We start from the raw sequence: 18,056 nt of genomic DNA on the forward strand, positions 1-18,056 counted from the left end.
ATTCGAGGTGGGGGACAGAGGTATCAAACTGGGTGCCTGTGTTTTGAACTTGCTCAGCAGACCCACTCCATGCAATAGGGAACAATGGAGAAGGGCCAGGTGTGGGGTGATAATTACACATTCTGGTCTGGAGGAATTTATGTCCACACAGATGGTCCGAGCCATGAGGAGAAGCCTGGGAGGAGGGGGGGAGGATCATATGCAAATTGATAGCAGGTACAGGTGAAGGGAGAGTATGGGGGTAAGGAAGAGGGTCTAGGACTGGTCTTGATGGAACTACAACCATTTTTTTAACAGCTTTATTGAGGTATAAGTGATACACAATAAACAGCACATATTGAAAGTGTACAACTTGATAAGTTTTGACATGTATACACCCATAGATCTAGTATTACATTCAAGATAATGAACATATCCTTCACCTCCAAAGTTACCTGGTGCTCCTTTGTAATCCCTCCCTCCCTTCTGTCCCCAGGCAACCCCTGATCTACTCCATTGCTAGAATAAGTTCTCATCTTCTAGAATTGTATGTAGATGGGACCACACAAAATGTAATCTGCTTTGGTCTGACTTCTTTCCTTCACTCTAATTACTTTTCCTTTTTGTTTCTGTTTTTTTTATTTTGTCCATGTTTGTCGCTTGTATCAAGAGTTTCTTCCTTGTTATTGCTAAATTGTATTCATTGTATGGATGCACCACAATTTGTTTATACATCGTCAATGTATGGACATTCAGACTGCTTGCACTTCTGAGCTACTACAAACATAGCACCTATGAATATCTGCGTACAAGTCTTGGTGGGGACATACACTGTATCTTCACTTGTAAGAACCTAGGGGTGGAATGGCTGGATCATACGGTAGGCATATGGTTAGCTTTTAAAGGAACTGCCAAATTGTTCTCCAAAGGGCGGAGACTATCGAACATCCCCACCTGCAATATACAAGAGTTCCAGTTGCTCCAACTCCTCACCAACACTTGGTAGGTCAGTCTTTTCATTGTAGCCATTCTAATAGGTATATAGTATTATTTCACTGTGGTCGTAATTTGCATTTCCCTAGCTACTAATGATGAAACAACTTTTAGTAACTGGAAGAAGACTGAACCTATCTATTCAGGAGAGCCAAAGGAGAAGACAGAGATGCAGGAAGAAGACCAGAAAAATGTGGCATCACAGAGGCTAACAGAGAAATGGCTCAGAGAAAGTGGTCAAAAGAATCAAATGATGTTAATGTGGCCTGAAAATTCTCGTTTGGATTTAGTACCTTTGGTGATATTCCAGTAGTAACTGGTTCCACCTTCCAGCCTCTCTCCACCTTTGCAGAACAAGAGTCCACGGTCCTGCCTGCTGGGTGGCACCTTCTCCTCAGGGGTGTGGGCCCCAGCTCCGTCCTCGGAGCCCCTGAGGTGAAAGCACCAGCTGACACCACCTTAACAGCAGTCCCACGTTTCCAGAGGGGGGCACAGGCTCTGTCTCCTGGGAGGCCGACCGTGACATGGAGATTAGCATGCAGAAGTTTCCCTGGGGACTATTCTCCGGCCGGTCACCTCTGAGAACAGAAAAAAGCAAGCCTGGGCGAGGAAGACGCTGGGATGCTGAGGCTGGGATGGCCCTTCAGTGTTGTCCCCACTGGGGGCAAGGGGGCCGAGCCTTCCTTCCTTGCGTGGCCCAGTCACTGGACACAGCTTGCCCCAGGAGGGAGGTGTGACCCTGGGTGTGAGGCGACTCTTTCAGCTGAAAGTGAGGTCCGTAGATAGTTTCTGCTGAGGACTGCCAGCCCGGCAACCTATCCCTTTCATCTTCAAGAGGGATCAGGGTGGCACACTCGGCATCCACTACAAGCGGTTTCTCCTCCAAGTTTCCAGGTTCTAATCACCCAGTCTCTTCTTTGGGCTCCCCACCTCGGACTGGAAGCCATTTCCTGCCGTTACCATTGCTAGATCACTTCAGAGCCTCTGGTGCATTTTTGCAATGTTCCAACGCCCATTTAAGGGATTCCTTACACTAAACACTCTCTCGCTCTTCCCGGTTTCCTGATGTGCTCCTCCAGCCCAAATGACTCCAACAACATTAGGGAGAAGGCGGTGGGGTGAGAAGCCCACGCCTGTGAACTGGTTCTGTGTCCCACTGGCTGGGTTACACACATAACCCAGAAAGGTCAATTTGGGAAATATCAGGATTATGTTTTGCTTTCGGCTCATGCATACCCCCCAGTCGGCTGAAAAGACCAACATTTCCATACAGAAATCTGGAATGAATCAGAGAACATGTACCCTGAGCCCTCCGTGCGTCTGCCCTGCAGGTAGGAACGTGCCTGAACTCTCTGAGCAACTTGGAGCCTGAGTGTAATCCATTTATGGCACTGCTGACATATTAATGCACTAAATGGCTCCCTGGTGATCTGCAAACGTTAACACAGTCACAGCCTGAGTGCCTAACTTCATGTGGAAATGACTCAGGCTCGGGGATAATCGGCTGAAAAACGGTATAAAGGGGTGCTGTAGGGGCAAGAATACATCAGTGACTTCTCCTTTCCATTTTTCCACCAGCACCAGAAAGGATTTTCAGTCAGCGCTGCACAGTGAGACCAGCACATCCTGAACAAACAGGTGCAGCCAATTAATCAAGGGTCCATCACAACATTTAGATGTAGTCACAATGGTTTTAGGAGGCATGTCTAAACTCTACTTCCCTGGTTCCCCTCACCAGCATTAAGAAGTCATCAGAATACAACCCACTTTTGTCAGTCAGAGCACATTTTATTACTACAGACAGACCATGATTCACCTTGTTCATCCTCATAGGGGGAGTTTAGACCCTGGTAAGCACCACTCATGTCGTATACCATGAACTTGAGGAGGAGGAGGAAGCAAAACACAGCATCATTACCAAAAAGTCCTCGCTGATAGTCTTAGCCCCCTCCCAAAAGAAACGTATTAAAGTCTTCAAATATACAAATCTAAAAATATGTTACAACATTTAACATTAAGACTCAAGTTTGTTTTTTAAAATATGCTTTAAAATATACTAAGCATCTCTCTCCTTCCCCTGATTCTCCAATGATGGGCAGAAGTCTTCCTCACAGTCGGCCTCCTGGATTTCTGTCTCGTTCTCTGTCCTTGGGGGGAAGGGGCTGCATAGCACCCGAGGCGGCCACTACGAGGCTTGCTCAGCAGACCGCTTGTGCTGGCTCCGGACGTGGCCCTCACTGCCAGGGGGTACCTCCTTCTGGAGGTTCGCCGCGCTAGTCTTTCCCGCCGTTTCGATCCAGGGGTGCTGAAGGACCTGGTGGGCAGTGTAACGCTTTTTGGGGTCTACCACCAGCAACCGGCTCACCAGATCTTTGGCAGCTGTGGGAGTGCGAGAAGGAGGGGAAAATTAAATGAATGCAGGCTGTTCCAAATTTGTCTGCCCCTCGAATGAACTGAGATCACAAACAACCATGTCAGCACCACACACTAGAGGGCGCTGTCCCACAGAACTTTCTGTAATGCTGGGAACCTTCATGTCTGTACTATCCATTGAGCTTCTGAAATATGGGTACAGAGGGGTGCCTGAGTGGTTCGGTTGGTTAAGCATCTGCCTTTGGCTCAGGTCATGGTCCCAGGGTCCTGGGATCAAGCCCCGAATTGGGCCCTCTGCTCAGCAGGGAGCCTACTTCTCCCTCTCTCTCTGTCAAATAAATAAATAAAATCTTAAAAAAAAAAAGATTCTCTAAAATACAGCTGTGGAGATTGAGGAGTGGAATTTTTATTGTTCTGACTTTCAACGAGTGCACGTTTCAATTGCAATAGCCATGAGTGGCTAGGGGGCTACCATGTTGGGTCAGTACAGCTCTAGAGGATGTCCGCTCATTCTAGAGTCACGGGGCCAGGCCTACCCCTGACTGCCATGGCACCCCAAGCAAGAGAACAAATGGAGGCCACATGCCATATGTCCACATATCTTACATTTTGAAATCAATCATCGGGCTGCTAAATAAAATCTGTTCAATCTCCTTCCTAAGTTGGTAAATATGCCTTCACACTGACAAAATTGAGAAACATGTGAAGGAAACCAAATTCGAAATGAATTTCATTTTCTGCCCAAGATCATAACTGATTCTAGAGGGATGGGGTAGCAACTGGCGGGCCAGGTGGCAGGCAAGGGGGAGAAACAACTTCTCTGGGGTTTGCTGGCTCTCCCTGGCCAGCTCCCTGAGCCTCCTTTTCGATCACGTGAGATCAACAACACCCACTTCTCCCCACCTTTCTTGGGGGATGACTCTTGCTCAAGATGAGCTGTGCACCCACCAATCAGCCCCTCCTCTACACCACTGTCCAGCTGCCTCTTATGCATGGCAGCCACAGGATTTCTCCCACCTCACCCACTTCAAACTGGGTGAGTTCTGCCCACAAAGCACCCGGGCACCCACCCCGACCAGCATCACTCCATCAAGATCTTCAAAGGACTCAGCGGGGAGTGGGTCAGGTTTAAACTGGGAATTCTCAGACTCACATGTACAAGTGTGGACAATTGGACTCCCTGCCAACAAGTCCAAGTTCTCTCTACCTCTCAGAACAGAGGCTCCTTGGCTATCCTGGGGCATGATGGGAAGTGTCTGGGTAAAGAGGTCTCCCCAGTCTTGGAACTGGGCCTGCACCATTCGGTCAGGGAATTCTGGGGTTCTGATTAAGTGACCTAGCAGAGGGCACCTGGGTTCTGGAAGGTGCATCTCCTTGGCTCCAGAGTCCCCTCACTCTGTGGGGTGGATGTAAACTGATTAGGGTCCTCTAAGGCATGAAACTCAGGGTAGGGGCCACTATACCCAAATCTAAGGACAGTGCTGCACAGAACTTTCTAAAATGATTTTCAGTCCTTCAATTCCCAAGTCACCAATGGCTTGAGTAGCTCAAGACCCTCACTCTACCTACAGCACACCACCCCTCTCCCTACCTTATTTAAGGAGGAAAAAATGAAGCTTTCTCCTCGCCTCTTCCCCAACCCCAAGTAAGGAGACTGAGGCTGGGGATGAGGGCAGTTCGATAACTCATCTTAGATGACGTGGTTGGGGAAATTGAGGGAAAATAAAGTTATCACTCCTATTCTACTTTATAAGCTAAAGACTCAAAGACTCAAAACCCCCGAATATCTAGTTCCCAATTTTACAAGGGTAGCGGGTGGTACTGACAAATCAGTAGCAAAAAGGGAAAGACTGCATTTGAAAGGGCCAAAAAGGAGGAAGACCTCTCGTGCCTCTGCTCCCCTGAAGGTAACTAAGACCACCCCCTGCCTTCCAGAGCCTCTGCGCTCCAGCTACACCCCTCCACAACACCTGGCTGTTTGTAAGGAAGGTATGCATTCCCCGTCTGCTCAATTCCCAGTGCTTGCATATACAAGATGACTGATCTTTCCAAATGAGGGTTTAGGTTTCTGATATTCTTCAGTTCTGAGGTCCCTTCACTGCCTTAAGGAAAAATATCTAGTGACTGCAACCAGCGGTCAGACTTTTTCACTGACTCTACAGCAGGTCTTGTTCCCCAGGGTGCCACACAAATTAATCTACACGAAGCCCACACTTCACAAAGGATGAAGCACAGGTCGACAGCCCCACTCGTGCCCGGTTCCGAGGTGGGCCCCCTGCACACCTCACTACACAGCTGACCTAAAATCTGCTCTGCCGTCGGAACCCAGCACGGGTTCCAGCTCTAACGTCGCCTCGTCTCCTGCTTGGGGGAAGCCCGTCTCACCGTCAGAAATATTGTCCCAGTAAGGGGCCAGGAACTCAAAGCGGCCCAGCTGGATGATGTTAAAGAGCTCGTCCTGGTCCCTCTCCGGGCTGCGGAAGGGGGGGAAGCCACACAGGAGGATATACAGGATCACGCCCGCGGCCCACATATCCACTTCCAGCCCGTAACCTGTGCGACGGCAGAGACACAAGCGAAACTGAGACCAGGCTGGATCAGACAGGAGGAGACAAACGTGGGGAAGGGTAGCTCTAGGTGACAGAGGACCGCAGCTTTCAGTAAGCATGAGCCACTTCTAAACACATGGGGGGGGGGCATTTGCTGCCAACCCCTACAAACGGGGGGTTGACACCAGTGTTACCCAAAGCTTGGTCCTCAGACGAATGCCAGTTTGTAATCCTTTATTACTGGTCTGGGATAAAATGAACATAGAGACTGAAAGTAAACATTTGGAAACTCTAGCAGTGGGGCATGGCCATGACATCCAGCTGTGTGGTCAAGGACACGTCTCACAGAATGGAGTATAGGGCAGAGTTCAGGGTTTGTCAAACACGTGGTAAGTCACGTGGCATGAGCAGTGACCTCGCCCTGTGTAGCAGGGTCCGCACTATATTAGAAATTTTAAAACCTTCACCAGAGATAGTTCGAGAAGCCCTGGTCTACCCCAGCGGCCTCTCCGTCCTAGTCATTCATTATCTTCTCGCACTGAAAAAATATTTTTAATGGCTCTCTCCTATGATTATAAAGAGACCGACATTACTCGCTATATCCCCATGAGCACACAGACACACACAAACACACACCCACACACATTTATACTTCCTGTAACAAAATTAGGATCCCACTGGACATATTTTATACCCTATTTCATTCACGTAATATATCATGCCATTTCCTATAAAGAATATTAAAAAATTCTTCTAAAAATATGACTTCTAATAGCTGTCAGTATTCCCCTTATATAATGAATGCTCTATGCTGTAATTTAAGTGTTTTTACATTATAATTCTGTGGTGAACAACCTTATCTATTAAATATTTGTGCACATCTCTGACTATATTCTTGAAATAACTTCCCAGAAATTAAATGCACAATGTAATACACAGTAGAGGTTTTTCATACATACTGCCCAATCATCCCCACAAAACCCTGTAACAGCAGTGTGGACATTTCCAAACACGTTCTAACTTTTTACCTTTGGAAAAGGAAACCCCTCAGCAGCTGTAATCTGGAAGTTGTATATTCATTATTAAGCCCCAGAGCAATGGTGTCAAGACAAATCAGCAAAAAAAATATTACAGAAATAAATCATTGCTGACCTCTCTCTGGCCAACTTTACTGGCCTTTTCTCAGTTCTGTACCACCTTTCACACTCAGGAGGGTCTGGCTCAGCTTGGCCTCCCATCTTGAAATTTGCCTCTCGACCTCTGTGACACGATCCTTTCCTTGTCCTCTTCCTGCCTCCACTGCCTTGTCCCCTGCCAACCCGTCCTTCCTTCTCTCATCCCCCAACTCTGAGCCTCCCTCCAGAGTCTGTCCCCAGCTGCCCTTGCTAGCTTCAGGAGGAGCTCCTTATCTTGCCCACTTGGGCTGCCGTTTCCAAGTCAAGGAGTCTCAAAAGCACCCGCTCAGCCCAGCGCCTGACCTCCCTGCCAACTGGACAACTGCATCTGTCCGCCTCATACCTGCACCAAATCAGTGTGTTTAAAATCTCAACCCACCCACCCATCCCCCAAAAGAGCTTTCCAACACCCCGTCTTAGCTGGTATTAGCACCAAGGCTGTGGTTCCCTCAGCATTCAGGGAGACTATTTGCTTGCCTTCTTCTCTTACCCAGGTCATCAACGCCTCCACTAAAATGTCTATGGTTTCTCAGCATTCTCCTGTCCCACTGTCACCACGCTGCCATGGCTACTCTGCCGGCCACATGGAGTTCAAATTCCTCTGCTCAGCCTCCCCAGTTGTGGAGACTCCAGACTCAACCTAGTCAGCCAACTAAACTTCCCTCTGCAACACTGAGACTAGTCTTCTCAGTGGCTCTACCACCCAACCTCCGTGCATATTCCTGCCTCCCTGTCTTCCCTTCCCTGATGCTCCTGCTGCTGGGAAACTCTCTCCCTTCTCCCCACCAACCCCACAACCCCCCCAGAGCTTTACCATCTTACATACGGCACCTGAACTGATTTCTCCCAAAGTGCCACGATGGCTAAACAGTCATTCATGTGATCTCACATAGCTCATTTGGAGCCATGTGATAATAATCACGGTTTCGTTTTTATGTACTTTATAGAATGTGTCACTAAAACAGTTCATTGGATCCTCATATAATATTAAAACTGGTAATAAATATTACTCGTGGGCTTTGAAATGGGACACCCTGTTCCTTAAAATGCAAATTTGGTGGAGGAGTTTTTAAGCTGATTACCATAGGACCTGCTTCAAAATTTTTCCAGTAGAAGTGGCCTTGGGTCAGTGGCACAAATGGCCTTGCTTGCTTGAGTTTCCTGGCAAATTTTCATCATCTTTTATCTTATTGTCCTGCCAACACACACACACACACACACAATCCCTCCTCTATAAGGGCAGCCCAGATGAGGAAAAGGTCCACATGCTTTTGTCAAGATCTGTTTCAAATATTCCCATTAAAATCCATGTGCAAGCCTATTGCCAACTCTGAGATTTCTGATTGCTCCATATTGAAAAATATTAAATATTAAAAATGAGACATTTGTTAGTAAGTGAGCCAGAGTCCCATGGAGCAATGTATAACACGTACCTTTCTCAGAAAGAATTTCAGGAGCTACGTAAGTCGGAGTCCCACACACAGTGAATATAGGTCTCACCACATGCTTTGCAAGGCCAAAATCAGCCAGTTTCAAGGTGGTAGATTTGTCCTCATTTCGCTGAACCTGTAAGAAAACAAAATCCCCAAATCACCAAAATTGTGATGAGAACAAAGAAGAAAAACTAACGAGACAACAAGCATGCAAGGTCAGGATAATCAAACGATAAACCTACTCGAGCTCATAGTTGATAAACCCAACCTGATTTCAGTGATGGGTACTCACATTTTCAAGTAAAACAAGTTAGATTCACTGTGCTGTCTGCTACGGTAGCACCATATTGCCACAGATGGCTATTAAAATTCATATCAAATTAAAAATTTAGTTTCTCAGATGCACTAGTCACATTTCAGGTGCTCAAGAGCCATTGATGGTTAATGGCTACCATATTGAACAGTGCAAATATAGAACATTTCCATCATCACAGAATCTTCTATTGGGCACCACTGAGTTAGAACAAGGATCAATGATATTTTGGGCACGGATTAATGTTAGTGAGGACCAGAAAATGCCTCTGGGGGATGTGAAATCTGGGCAGAGGAAGAAAGGAAAGGGAAAGAACCAGGAATTAGGAGGAAGAAGTAAACAAGCAGGGGAGAAACAATAGGTACAGATCCTAATTTGGGTGCGGGGAGGGGAGGCATTAAGGACCAAACAGACCAGGAGTCTTCAGTTCCAAATCCAAGATTTGCCTCTAGATTGTCTTGGACAAATTTCTTTACTCATCTAAGCCTCTGTTTTCTCCTTTAAAAAGGGAAGGAGGTGATCATTTCCAGCAATTAGGCTTGTGTCAGGAGTTCCAATCAGTGTTCATAATCTACCCTACAAAGTCCTCATCTAAAGTAACCAACAGTCCCAGGCTGCCAGGGACTGAAGCATTCCCAGGATGTGAGATTTTCATTTTTAAAACTAGGACAATTTCTGGGGTACCTGGGGGGCTCAGTCCGTTAAGCTCCCGACTCTTGATTTTAGCTCAGGTCATGATCTCAGGGTTGGGAGATCGAGTCCTGTGTCGAGCTCATTGGTGGGTCTGCTTGATATTCTCTCTCTCCCTCTATCCCTCTCCCACTCTCAAATTAATTAATTAATTAAATTTAAAAAACTAGGACAGTCACAGGCAAACTGGGATGATATTGTTGTCCTTGTTTGCACAGAATACAGAATTAATGCTGTATTAATTAATGCTACTAAAGCGGAATTTATTCCTATATATATATGAGAACTGACAGAATGGGTTCTGTTAACGTTTTTACATGAAGGTAAAAGAAGTTAGTTCTGATTCTTTAGACCCCACTTCCACTGGGTTTTAGAGAAGGGGAAAATCAGTCATTTTCAGAGCACAGAAAAGACAGCTACCCTCACTCTGAAATGAAGGAGAACCCCTGCTTTCCTTTGTCCTCCTCAAAATGGATCCCACCTGCATCTCATTTTTTCAAACAAACCCCGGTGACTGGCTTTCTGATCATGGTAAACCAATTCCCACTGCCCAGCTAATGCGTACTGTCCTCCTTCACCCTCAAGGTATCTGCATGCTAGATGCTGTGTTAGGAAGAGGTGGGTCTTCACCTAAAAGAAATGAATCTTAAGAGGTGAGCCTAGCAGGTATTTAGACTACCACGCAAGACATGATAAAAGTAAAGATATGTTATATTTCACGTAAAAACCAACAGCGAAGGGACAAATCTAGCATATTTTGCAGCAAGTAAAAGATGCATTGGTTCCCTCCATGCTACGCAGGCCGTTTTCCACTCTGGGGAAAGGTTAAATCTTCGGGCACATCAGACTCCAACCTTCTGCAATGCTAGTTGGCACCCAAACAAGTAAGGTAGAGGGTGACTCATAGGAGGTCTGGCCTCCACACATCAGAGAGTGTTAAGACTCGGAGCAGCTGCCTTCCCCAGGAGCTTCACCTTGACCGAATCTCAGGACACCAAGAAATAAAGGCACAAGCCAAAGGTGCCCACAGCCCCTTGTTCTGGGAGGCAAGAAGCAAAGCACAGCCAGGCAATACCTGCCTGCTTCCAACTCTGTAGCTAAAGCAGCCCTGGGCCCCGCTCCAGCCCCACTCTGCAGCAATCCAGGCAGCCACACCTGGCAGCTGGTCTGTGCACGCCTGGAAGATGCTGGTTCCCTGTGGGGAAGGCGTTCCAAGCCCCTTTAGCAGCCTTGCCACCCATCATTCTGACCTTATGTTCACAGAAAGCAGCCTACGCAATCTCTAGCAGGGAGCTTTGAATGGTAGATTCTGCAAGTGTGGCATCTTTTCCTCCCTCCTGTCGTCTGCCTCTTGGGAAAGGTGCAACCCACAGGACACCTGTCATCACATCCTGCCTGGCACCTTTCCTCTCAACAGAAAGGACAAAGCTGGGGGCTGCCAAGGTCTCAGGCCCGGAGGGGAATTTATCCATAGAGGGCAGAGCGAAGAGTGGAATCTTAAAAAAGAAAGAGAAGAAAGAAAGAAAGAAAGAAAGAAAGAAAGAAAGAAAGAAAGAAAGAAAGAAAGAAGAAAGAAAGAAAGAAAGAAAGAAAGAAAGAAAGAAAGAAAGAAAGAAAGAAAGAAAGAAAGAAAGAAAGAAAGAAAGAAAGAAAGAAAGAAAGAAAGAAAGAAAGAAAGAAAGAACTCCTAGAAATAAAAAGTAGAACGGCGGTCACCAGGGACTGGGGAAAGCTGGTGGTCCAAGGGTATCAGCATTCAGTTGTAAGACAAATATGTTCTGGGAATCCAATGTACAGCGTGGTGACTGCGGTTAATCATTCTGTATTGTGTACTTGAAATGTGCTAAGAGAGATCTTAAACATCCTTATGGAAAAAAAAGCCACAAAAAACAAGGCAGCTCTATGAGGTGATGGACGTGGAAATCAACTTGAGTGTGGAAATCCTTCCACAATTTATATGAACACTTCAAATATATTACAATTTTATTTGTCAATTATACCTCAATAAAGATGGAGGGAAGAAACTAATGCATAGTTTTAATTAAAACAAATTTTGTTAAATATAAAGTTAAGTAAATTTATACTTTGGGGTTTTTTTTCCAAGGCACATTCTCAACAATTATTTTCTGCTTGAAAAAATAATTACAGTCCCTATGGCTGTCTTGAAATCCAGACAGACAGCCAGTGATCTGGGGATTCTGGCTACACAGCAGAAGTGTCCCCAGGAAGCCAGCCACCCTCCCCCCTGGAAGGAACCCCTCTTGGACCCAAAATGAGAAGTGTGGGAAGCTGTCCTTGATATCTTCCTTATCCAAACCAAAGGCACCCATATGGGGCAGGGCCCTGGTCCATCTTCTGCTGTGTAAGCTTCACCCCCTCTCAACTCTTGCCTGCCCTGCATCTCATCATAGAAGCTGAACACTCACAGCAAAGGTGAGCTGAGCCGTTAATTACTGAGCTACGATAAAACAGGGACAAGGCTGGCTGACAGCACCCCAGGGGAGAGGCTCCTTGGGACCACCTATAGGTGAAATTATCAACCTGTCTGTAGGCACATGCTCTCCCATCTCTACTGCAATGGGGACAAAGGTTCCCAATGCTCCCACCAGTGCCTGGGGGGCCAAGGGCAATGGGAAGACTCTGGCTCTCCCTGTACCCCAACAGAGCCATGGACACAGCAGCACCCAAAAATACAGGGCAGGCACTCCCCAGTTTCCCCAGACAAGAGTGAGTTCTCTGCACTTGCTTTGGATTCTGCCAGTGAGCTTACATCTCTGGGAGCAGAATGTGTCTTAATTACTGAGTCTGAGTTTACCGCAGGGCAACCTAATCGATGCCTCCCTAGTTAACCTAACTGAAGGGAAAGTCACAGATGCAGTCAAAAATGCGACTCGGCTGTGGTCTGCAGAGCGAGACAGATAGAGCCCAGAAGGAGACGGGGAGGTAATGATTAGAACAACTTAGACTAGAAAATCGAGTTTGGAAGGGAAGGACAAAAAAGCAGTGTGGTGCCTAGAGTTTCCAGCTGGATCATCTAGAGTAATCACATTTGCTGGGTAATTGCTGAAAAAATATGTCCCCCATAAATATTTGTGAATATTCTCCCAACCAAATGATCAGCAGGAAAAGCATCTGGCTGCCTTGATACACCAAAATAAAATATGCCCCCATGAGAAATAACAAACTAGTCCCTTCCTCCGAGAAACCCCCCAACTCCAAACCCCGGCTCCACTGAAGTACCAGCAGTTTCAACACGGTGGAAAGTCCGTCTTTTGTTTCGCACATTTATTAGGTTAAATGTCCAGATGCTGGTGCATGCATTTCCAAACACTAAATCCGTGTTTTATATTATTCCATGGCCTTTCTAACACATAGTATGCTGCTGCTTGTCTCTTCACGGTTTTGTCTTGTTCCTTGTCTCGGGCATCCCCGTGGCACCCCCCACAGCAGACGCTGAGCCCCAGGCTGGTTGAGATCTGTGGACTCGTCTGTCCCGTCCAGAAAGTGGCTCGAGACCACCGGTGTTTTTAATTCTGCTCTCTCCAGCTTCTGCTCTCAGTAGGGACATCACATCCTTCAGAGCCGTCCATGTGACTTGAGGCTTCTCACCTATTTCATCGACATGAACAGCTTAATTACACTTAAGGTCCTGCACTGACTGTGTGAGTTTCATTTTGCTTTGTTTCAACAGGCACCTCCCATTGTTGGCCTCAGAATAATTCCTACCCTAATCGTGAAATCAAATGAGTGACATCCTCCAGGATAACCCTTCTTCCTAGCATCTGTTGGACTTCTGAAACCATCAACTTTTCCACCCAGACAGGAACTTGTGTAAAAACGACTGTTCACCTCTGATTGAAATCTCAACACAGAAGGATTCCCACAACTTTATCCGGCATCTCATCCCATTTGTGGCCAGTTTAACTTGCGAGGAGGTTCCCCTATGTTGATTCCAAATTCCAGCCCCTACACGATTGTCTAAGTCTGCCCTCTGGGAGGGTACTGAAGAAAGACACACTTGTCCCACAGGGAAACAACTATCGTGGTCCCCAGGTCACCTCTGGTTTCTCTAACTCACATCTGAGGATACCCCAATTGATCCTTATAAGACCCACTCTCCTCGTCATCCTCCCTTTCTCGCTCCTTCCTACACTAAGTTCACTGCCTGAACCAACAGCACAGTCATCGCTTGGGAGCTGGGCAGAGATCCTGGCTGCCCAGACCCACTGAACCAGAACCTACATGTCGACAAGACCTCAGGGTGATTCGTGTGCGCAGTCAAGTTCTAGGCGATCTCCATTTCATCGATGCCTCTTTTAACAAAGAACGCCCAGAAATGAACACTACATGCCACGTGTGATTTGATCAGGACAGCGGACCTCAGGCCTCAGAGTGGATGGGATGCTGGGTTGCCATAAAGACAAAGACTCCACTCAGAGTCCCATTCTGATGCCCCTTCCTCAGAAAGCCTTTGTAGGGGATCAGAACATGCCACTCCAAATTATGCCGCTTAGACATGTTGATTATTAAACAACTCCTATCTTCCTCTAGTTTTCCCATAATTTTACTTGCCACAGTTTGCTTCCCCTAAAAGCCTAGAAACCCTTTTTGCTTTATCTTGTCACTTCTCAAAAGATTTATTGTTCTTTTAAGATGCTCTATAAAGCCCCAAATTCTAACTCCCCGTTTGAGTTACTCATCCCAGAGTTCCTCCCATGTGTGTGCTGCATATGTGCACGCGTCTGTTTTTCTTTTGTTAGTCTGTCTTTTGTTGATTTGATTTCCAATGTCCTGCCAAAGAACCCATGAGGGTGGAGACAAAAGGGGTTTTTTTCCCCTTCCCTACACCCTAGTGGGCCAGGTTTGGCTGAGAGCCCGCCCACCACCCCAGCGCACACATCTGAACTTGCTTCACTGATATTTCCATTTCTCTGTCTTCTGGCCCATCGAAACTCACTGCTCTGGGTCACGTTCCTTCCAGAGCTCGGTTTTCAGCTCCTCTCCAACTGCAAGGGTGTTAGAGATGAATTCACACGGCCCTGTTAGGACTGCTGATCCATCTGCATCCATCACCCCCTGTCCCAGCCACACCAAAGTTCCCTGATTTGAATCCAGGCGGTCTCTATTATTTACATAAGCATCCACATAACAAACACCTGGAGGGTCTCAACGCTTCAAGAGGAATCTTTATTTTTCCGAACAATGAACACCTCCTGTACTTCAAGGTAACCTCAATTTAAATGTGATCTTGCAATGTTCATCTCTGAACAGGAGATGGCAGCAGACTATAGACCAAACAGCAAGCAGCCACCCTCCCCCCACCCCCCCACCTCCCGCCAAGAAAAATTCAGATGTGGTTAAGCCTACTTTATACTGGATTTTTCATGGTCCTTCTGGCCTTTCCCTCCAAGGTTCCATTTTCAACTGGCTATGAGGACTTTATGATCTTAGAAACCAACTCACACTGAAATATCAATGCCTAGAATCAATTTACATTTCAACAGCAAAAGATACCAAAATACAAAACAATGATTGAAAGCATCTGTGGAAACAAAGCCTTCCCTGGGACCTGCCATGACAGGCCAAAGACAGGCCTTCATCCCAGGACTTTTCTATTTAATTAACATCTGATATTCACCCAACAAATATTTAGATGCCTACCCTGTGGCAGGTACTGTTCTAGGTACTAGGAATAGTGGATGAAACAGGTAAAGTCTTTGTTCTTATAAAACCTTCTTTCTATTAATAAATGATATTCAAACGAATATGTATGGTCCCACAGTGATAAGTGTGGTAAAAAAAAAAAAAAAAAAGAAAAAGTGAGATAAAGGCTGTGTTGTCTGTTAGTTTCCAAAAACCACATGTGGCTATTTATTTTCAACAAAATTTAAAGTTCAGTTTCTCAGACACACAAGGTACATCTTAAGTGTCCATGTAGTAGTGGCTACTGTACTGGGCTGTGCAGAGACAGGACATTTCCATCATCACAGAAAGTTCTAGTGGACAGTGCTCGAACTGACAGCAGCAGGGGCTGCTATTTTAAATGGGGTGGTTCAGGCAGGACTCACTGAGAAAGTAGCATTTGAAAAAAGTCAAGTGTGAGCCATATTCAAATCTGAAGAGAAAGCTTTTCAGGTGGAGGAAACAGCAAGTGCAAAGGTCATGGTGCAGGACCTTGGAGCTCACAGAAATGAACTTGGAGTGTGACAGAAAGCCCGTGCTGACTCTGAGCAGAGGAGTTATGGGGTCTGATTTACATTCGGAGATCACTCAGGCTCCTGGGAGGAAGACGGCCTGCAGAGGAAGAGGGAGGACCAGTGAGCAGCCACTGCTGCAGTCCCAGCAGGAGATGATGGTGGCTTGGTCTCCGGTGGGGAGAAGTGCCATCCTAAGGGCGAACAGAAGGCTTGAACGGGGAGGGCGAGGAAGGAGGCTCCGGGGCCACTGAGGTTCCTGCCACCAGCAGCTGGGCCGGTGGCAGCCCCATGTGACAGAGAAGGGGGCTGCGGCATAGTATGGGGATGAGAGCCCTCCTGGAGTTCAGGATGGAATGGAACGGGAAAACTGCAAACAAGGTGGACAGACACCTCTTTCAGGAGTGGGGGGGTAGTCCATAAAGGTAGGGTAGTAGCGGAGGGGGACGTGGAGAAAACAAAGTTTGTTTCCTTCAGTTGGGAGATAGCACCCTGTTTATGTGATGATGGGGCCGCGCTCTGGGCCAGAGAGGTCTGGGAGAGGCGCAAGTTCCATGTGAAACCCAGTTTCAGCATCCTGAGTTTGAGATGCTCAGCACATCAGACAACCAGGCGGTGACCTGAAGTGAGCGCCGGACGAGGGGCCCTCCCTACGTGACCCAGGAAACATCTCCAGTCCACCCTCCATTCCTTCATCAGCGGGGCTGGCCACATCTGAACCTGACACTGAGTTAAAAACACAGGGCATCCAGGGACTACCCCACAGGCTCTGTGGCCAGACCTCTGGCCATCCCCTCAGTGTAGTGTGAGGCCTTCCTCATAGGGTTGATGTGAGAATTCTATGAAAATGCGAAGTGCACAGAATCGTGACCAATGTGCCAGACTGACAGGACCATGAAGTTTGTGCCTGCTCTAATGGGACATGGGCTCTAAGCAGGTGGGAGCACAGAGCACAGAGTCAATGTCTCAGTGCAACAAGGATAGGCAGTGATTCTCCAGCAGGGACAGTGGTCCACCACCACCCCAGAGATACCGGACAGTATCTGGTATCTTGGTTATCACAGCTCGGGGGATGCTAGCGGCATCTAGCGTGCAGAGGCCGGGAAGCTGCTAAAGCTCCTACAATGTTCAGGACAGCCCCACAGCAGGGTCAGCCCGCCCAGACGCCAACAGTCCCATGGGGGAGGATCCTGGTGCAGATCAAGAGAAACAGAGCCATCATCGTCAGGTTCAGACCAAAGTGGTAACTCCCTGGTAAAAGAGACCACTGAGGTAACTAGCAGGAGGTTTCCAAACCAATGCTTGGACTGACGTGTGATTTCCATACTCTCCTATCTCTCTGGAAACACAAGGAGTATGCTCCTCCCCACCAGCCTCCCAGTCTGGAACCCACCCAGTTTCTCTGCTCTCAAAGGACCAAAATCCACATTCAGCATTGAACTTTCTAAGGAAATCATTTAATCCAAAGTCAAGCAACTGAACTGCCAACATGTATTTTGCAAAAGAGCTCAGAAGTAAGATTGAAATTACTTGGATTTTTGTTTTAGCTCTGCTTACACCAAAAGAGCCAGATGGCCCCCACCTTGACTTTTTCTGAGCCTATGCTACCACCTATAATATAGGAGAGGTCTCTAGACTTCCCATGCAGACCTAACTTTCTGTGGTTATGCTACAATCAACCAGGATTTGAAACCATGCAGCAAGAAAGGATCTTTTTCATCTCGGTTTTAGCATTTAGGGACAGGAAAAAAAAATGTTAAGATCGGCCAAGCACCAGTCTAGTAGAGTGCCCAGGAGCTTGGATGGGTCCTGGGTTCAAATCACGCTTCTCGTTTGCTGTGTGACTCTGACCAAGTTACTCAACCTCCCTGGGCCTTAGTTTCCTCCCCTGTAAAGAGAGGTAAGCACACTTACTGCACAGGGTGTATATATAGCAGGCAGCAGGAGCAAAGGGCCTGGAGTAGGGCTGGGTCTATTGCAAGCACCATGTACCATGTCACAGGTATAATTCGGTCCCTTTGAATTACTTAACCAAAAGGAAGTAAAGATTTTTTCAGTCTCCCTGATTCTATCCTTCACCACCTTGAGTTCCTGATATTTGTTAAAACTAAACTTTTATGTAAAATAATATGAGAAACATTACCATTTTGCAGCCACACCTAAGTACCTAAAAGCTAAACAGCTTTCACTTGCCCCACCCCAACCAGTGATTGTGGGAGGGGCTTGATCCGCAGCTAACAGACAAACTGACACATAAAATCTAAATCTGAAAACAGAAAAACTAGCGGAGGAGGGTGGCTGCAACCACAAGGTCATTCTTGGCACAGCCTTTGAATAAGCTTCCCTATGGCAAGGAC

The 18,056-nt window shown here is 46.9% G+C and overlaps 1 protein-coding gene across 2 annotated transcripts in view; it reads right to left on the minus strand.

Moving 5' to 3' along the window:
- Positions 1 to 291: 291 nt before the first annotated feature.
- The window catches only part of DCLK3 (doublecortin like kinase 3), a 46,818-nt gene continuing 29,053 nt past the window's right edge, over positions 292 to 18,056 (minus strand). Inside the window, exons 3-5 of one of the 2 annotated variants that reach the window (XM_045798276.2) lie at positions 8,503 to 8,635; positions 5,731 to 5,898; positions 292 to 3,351 (exon numbers count right to left, since the gene is read on the minus strand). In XM_045798276.2, coding sequence (XP_045654232.2) covers positions 3,158 to 3,351; positions 5,731 to 5,898; positions 8,503 to 8,635 — 495 coding nt within the window. In that variant the 3' untranslated portion in view covers positions 292 to 3,157. Of the gene's footprint in view, positions 3,352 to 5,730; positions 5,899 to 8,502; positions 8,636 to 11,630; positions 13,115 to 18,056 lie in introns of those variants that run through there. The other variant, XM_087870079.1, reaches the window with a different exon arrangement.

This window comes from Ursus americanus, chromosome 20, assembly GCF_024610735.1.
Source record: "Ursus americanus isolate L20-20 chromosome 20, mUrsAme1.1.p, whole genome shotgun sequence".
Lineage (NCBI taxonomy): Eukaryota > Metazoa > Chordata > Mammalia > Carnivora > Ursidae > Ursus > Ursus americanus.